The 5,488-nt window shown below is 37.5% G+C and overlaps 1 protein-coding gene across 2 annotated transcripts; it reads left to right on the top strand.

Moving 5' to 3' along the window:
• The first annotated feature begins 2,457 nt into the window (after positions 1 to 2,457).
• Positions 2,458 to 2,751, top strand: LOC118535127 (large ribosomal subunit protein P1-like). 2 transcript variants are annotated; one of them, XM_036091369.2, is made up of 2 exons: positions 2,458 to 2,544; positions 2,605 to 2,751. In XM_036091369.2, the coding sequence occupies exons 1-2, from the start codon at positions 2,458 to 2,460 to the stop codon at positions 2,749 to 2,751; spliced, it is 234 nt and encodes a 77-aa protein (XP_035947262.1). The 2 variants fall into 2 exon arrangements, with proteins under 2 accessions (XP_035947262.1, XP_035947261.1); XM_036091368.2 differs by having other exon boundaries at positions 2,458 to 2,751.
• Positions 2,752 to 5,488: the final 2,737 nt, after the last annotated feature.

The following is a 5,488-nucleotide window of genomic DNA, read 5'->3' as shown; positions in this document are numbered from 1 at the left end:
GAATACCTCACTACAAACCTCATAGTCTTAACCAACCATCCAATTTTAAGAAAACAAAGTCCTAAATATAGAGAAATGGAAGCCAACAAAATTGAAATACAAAGTTAGGCTAGACATGAAAAAAAGACACTACTGATTGCTAAAGAGAGGAGGAACATAAACTACACTAGGAGTCTCAAGAATATATTTACAAAATAAGTGAGACAAACGAATTTTCATTTTTAATAAATCCATTTCTTTTGGCAATTTTTTTTTATGTTATGTTAATCACCATACATTGTATCAATGACTGCAGAGAATAGTCCTTTTCAGAGTTTCCTGATGAACATGTTTTTCATTCTAGACTTAAAAGTCAATGTCTTTTAATCATCATGTTTTCACACCTGTGTAGTGGTTTCATTAAATAATGTACATACTTTCTTTAAGCATTTGTTAACAAGTTATCAAATATTCATGAGGAAATAAGGTATACCTTCCAAAGCTTTACACCATCATTTCTCCTCCACAAGAAATTAAGTTATTTTCACATGGTCAAAAAAATTCATGACACACAATTAAAAACAAGAGTCACATTTTATAAGGCAGCAATTACATTCATGTGGTACCAGTGTAATTGAAAGACAGAAGACATTTCATTCGTTAGTAATACAGAATTTCTTCCAGTGGGTTTCCTAGAGCTCATTAGATATTCCCTGGCTGATTCTCCTAAGTAATTAGATTTTAACAGGATTTTCAACAGATCAGAGCAATCTCTGTGGGTGCCAATAGAAGAGTCCCCCTCTGGCCTTACCAGCAGGGCAGAGCAGATAACATACAGACTGGGAGTTAATAGGACAATTACTGGCCTCTTTTAAATGAGTTACATTAATGCACTTAAGCTAAATGGTTCTGCATATGATTAAATATTAACATCTGCAAAATATGAAAGCATGATATGCAATCAAGTTTTGTTGTTTTAATTTCCCCGAAGAAAGACTTCAACTGTTTATATAAATGCCTTTAAATACTATGTATTAAACACTTTAAGGATATACTATTAGAAAGCCAGAAACTATTCTTCTCACTTAAGAGTCCTAAAATATACGGACTTTTAGGATGACACTTCTGGCTATGGTGGAGTAACTAAAAAAATAGACAAATATATGAAATAGTAGTTTTCAGACACTGGACAACAGGTAGTGCAGGACAATGATCCCTGAGAGAAGGGGAAATAAAAGAAGTTGTCTCCCTGAGTTGAGAGACAGAGTTGAGAATTTGGGGAAGCCAAGGTGGCTAGAATTCACAGGACAGAGTACCCAGGAGGAGAGAGTACCAGGGTACCAAGGAAGAGATCTGTAGATCTGCAGAGGGTACCCTTCAGGTCTCATGCTGAGTGTTGATGAGCACATACATAAGAGGAAACTATTCAAGGCTGAAAAAAGAACCACTGGAAAAAGAGCAGGTGGAACAATTGTCAGAGCTCACACAGGGCTAGGAATATTCTCACAGCCAGAGTTAAAAACAAAACAGAACAAACACCTTATAATGCATAAGGCAACAGGTAGAGAACCCAGAAGGACATTGTCTCAGTGGTAGGGGCAAATTAGCTCTAGACTTAAAGTTGTTCTGGTGCCACTTAACAAAACTTAAAGGCAAACTGCAAAAGGATCAACCTATTTCCAAGTTATGTGAATGCCCAGAACAATGCTCAAAAATATTTATAGGAATACAAAAGAGTCAAACACTTAAACAACATAAATTTCACAATGTCTAACACCCAAATTCATTAAGTCATGAAAAGAGCATGGAAGATACAAAAATGACCAAAATCAAATTTCTAAAGATGAAAAATACACTGGATAGGATTAAGAGTAGTTTGACATTGCAGACTGAAAAAAAAAAAAATGGACAGTGAGATGTGGGACAACTTCAAGCAGCTTGATACATGAGTAATTGAAGTCCTAGGAGAAGAGAGGGAAGAAGGGACAAGAAAAACTATTTGAAGAAATAATAACCAAAACTTTTCCAATTTTGATGGAAATTATATACCCCCTAAAAATGAAGCTATACCAAGGTTCATCATAAATCAAGTAGCCTAAAATGTACTTTTAAATGCATTGTAGATATATTTTAAATGTCTCTAACAGAAACCAAGATATATTGGTCCAGACCCGATTCAAAGTCAGTCTCATGTTTGGTTCCTATAACACTGGCTCAGAAGATTTTCTAAGAGTAATTTTCAATCTAATGCAAATAGTCAATTTTGCCACTAAGTATGAGAAATATTTCAGAATTTTATAATGAATTTTATTCTTTACTTACTGACTTTATAAAGAAATGTTTCCTTCCTTTCCTCAGCTGCCTTTAAGGTGCTGGGTCCTGCCCAGGAAGCTAGGGCCCAGTGGGCGTAAGGCTCTCCTCTTTATCCGCACGGCCAGCACCTGGCCTGTCAGCGCCTGCTCAGCACACACGTGCACCATGGCCTCTGTCTTGGAGCTCACCCGCATCTACTCAGCCCTCATCCTGCAGGATGATGAAGTACCGGGCACAGAGACTAAGATCAATGCCCTCATTAAAGCAGCCAGTATGAATGTTGAACCTTTCTGGCCAGGCTTGTTTGCAAAGGCCCTGGCCGATGTGAACATCAGGAGGCTCACCTGCAATGTAGGGACTGGTGGACCTGCCCCAGCAGGAGGTCCCGCTCCATCCACCACTGCTGCCCCAGCTGAGAAGAAAGTGGAAGCCAAGAAAGAAGAAATCAGAGGAGTCTGATGATGACACGGGCTTTGGGCTTTTTGACTAAACCTCTTCTGTAATCTGTTCAATAAAAAGCTGAACTCTTAAACTAAAAATAAATGGGAGCGCCTGGGCGGCTCAGTCTGTTGAGCAGTGAACTCTTGGTTTCCACCCAGAGCATGATCTAAGGGTTGTAAGATCCAGCGGCCACGGAGCTCCAGGCTTGAGGGGAGTCAGCTTAGAAAATCCCTCTCCCCCCTCTCTCTCAAATAAGAAATAAACCTTTTAAAAAAATAAAAATAAATGTTTCCTATTCTCATTATCATTATAAGGTTACTTAGCTTTATACTCCAAAACATTACCATAAAATATCAAATTAGGCCCCAGCAAGTGCAGAGGCAGGAGACTGAACCAGACAAATAAGTGCTGGTAAGCACTGCCTCTGTCCTTTAATTGGCTTTTATTCACTGGGATAAAATAAGGCACAGGATCAGTAAGAGAATCTTCCCACTTACCAGGTCCTGACAAAATCACCATGACCTTCGTGTCAAATTCAGGCCTTCATGATCCAGAGAGAAATGGGGCCTGTGTGCACAGAGGGTCCTTACAAAGAGATGCTAACCAGCTGTAGCTTTTTCTTCCAAGAGAATCAAGCTAGAGGCTTAGGTTAGATCGGTAGGAAAAACTTGCTGACATTAGGATGGATTAAAAACACAAACAGCAGAATGTTTCTTGAAGTTGTAAACTTCAAGTTCTATTCTGACTATGTAATATGGATATATTTCCAATAAATATGACATACACCTGACCTATCTTTTCTATAAGTCCGGGAACACTTGGTTGGTTGAAATGATACTTGAATTGTTTAGGCTGAGCCACAAGCTCCATTACTAACTCTCAAACAGCAAAGCTTGGTGCATGTCTGCAGGCCCAAAAATGTGGTAATATTCAGATAGCCTTTTTTTTGTGTTGAATTTTACCTCCCTGTTTCTATTTGTTCATCCACAAGTTTATTTCTGTAATTCTATTCCCCTCATGGAGTTTTCAAATGTCTGTGTCTTACTTTATATACTCGAAGTATTCCAGAGATTTTAGGGTGAAATGGAACTTTTTTCTATTTTAATTACACCTTAAGGGAATTTGGAAAACTTGTTATCTAAAAGAATTCTTTGGGGCGCCTCAGATGGTTAAGCATCTGCCTTCAGCTCAGGTCATGATCTCTAGCCCCATGGCGGGCTCCCAGCTGAGCAGGGAGTCTGCTTCTCCCTCTACCTCCACCTCTCCCCCTGCTTGTGCTCTCTCTGTCTCTCTCCCTCTCAAATGAATAAATAAAATCTTTTAAAAAATAAAATAATTATTTGAGTGTATTGATCATTTTCTGAACTTTTTGTCTAAATCTGATTTTTATACATCAAATTTACTTAACACTAGGTACACAAAATAAAGATCTCACAAAGATACATAGAGAGAACAAGTCAATCAATTTTAGAAAATGTGTTGAATCAACCTGAGGAAAGAGATTATATTAGTCATACTGAGACCCACAGGAAAACCAGCATTTGCAAAGACATCAAAGAAATCAAACAATTGGCCTAAATGAATTATAATGGACTCCAGTTTCCCTTTTCTTACCCCTTTTGTGAGATTTTTCAGGCCTGTTTTATACAATGAACTTGAAATATTTTGGTAGTAAGCATATTTATGGTTGGTCCAGTGGACATTTAAGTATGTTCTACTAAAATAGAGCATTGATGTAAGAAAAGACAAAAGTAATACACGTGAAAGAGGACAGAGGGTAATATTCCTGTGCTAACTGCATGATTTTTGAAGTACCAGAAAGCAGAACTAAAATCTATGAGTTGAAGTTGCAGGAAGATAAATTAGGCCCAATATAACACTAAACTTTCTAACTTTCTAACTTCCTAAACTTTCTAGAGCTCAAACATCAAGTGTCCTATCACTCTAAGTGTGCAAACATTGACTGGCCATTTGGCAGGGATTTCATAGACTAAATTCAAGTGTTGTGTAGGAGATTAGATTAAACAACATTTAAAGACCTAATCTTTAAGTTTTTCTAAACATTCAGGTGATCTGATTCTATGATCCTAAATGCTTTGGTGTTCATACTAGGAATTTCCTTTGCCTTAATTTCTCCATAGGATGACTGTAATGCTTGTCTCTTTATTGTATATAGGAAATATTGGATTATGAGGAGACCTAAGGTAGTTCTGGTTCTATCACTAATTTGTTGGGTAACTTTGAACAAATCATTTTTATTTCTTGGTTTTGGTTTTGTCATCTGCAAGTGTGGCCTGGGGGCTCTAAACACATGTCTCAAGAGTTCATTCCACTTTATAGACTTTGATTTCCCAAGTCTCTGAATCTTACCTGTATATCATCCTAGAGACGTGCTAGAATAACCAGCCAAAATTCTGTTTCTGGCATTCAGAAAAGTGTAAATCTCTGACAGTATAATTCCATGTTGTTGATGTGGAAAATTGTACAGTCAAAACTGACCTTTAGGCACTTGATAGAATGAGCACTGGGTGTTATAGGCAACTGATGAATCACTAAATTCTACCTCTGAAACTAAAAACAAACAAAACAAAACAAAACAAAAAACCAAGAATAACCGACTTCTACCTGTTTGCTTCAACCATACCCATTCATAGTGGCCAATCATAAAGAAAGGCCCTTGAAGTTTTTCTAGTTATCAATGAATGACCTTCACACACCAGCTCCAACCTTCAACTTGCAGATTGTATTACCAAAC

Source organism: Halichoerus grypus, chromosome 5, assembly GCF_964656455.1.
Source record: "Halichoerus grypus chromosome 5, mHalGry1.hap1.1, whole genome shotgun sequence".
Classification (NCBI taxonomy): Eukaryota; Metazoa; Chordata; class Mammalia; order Carnivora; family Phocidae; genus Halichoerus; species Halichoerus grypus.
The sequence above is the reverse complement of the archived record's forward strand: the minus strand, read 5'-3'. Positions and strand labels throughout refer to the sequence as shown.

Coding starts and splice junctions, on each gene's coding strand:
- LOC118535127 (XM_036091368.2), top strand. CDS start 2,458: ATGGCCTCTGTCTTGGAGCTCACCCGCATCTACTCAGCCCTCATCCTG.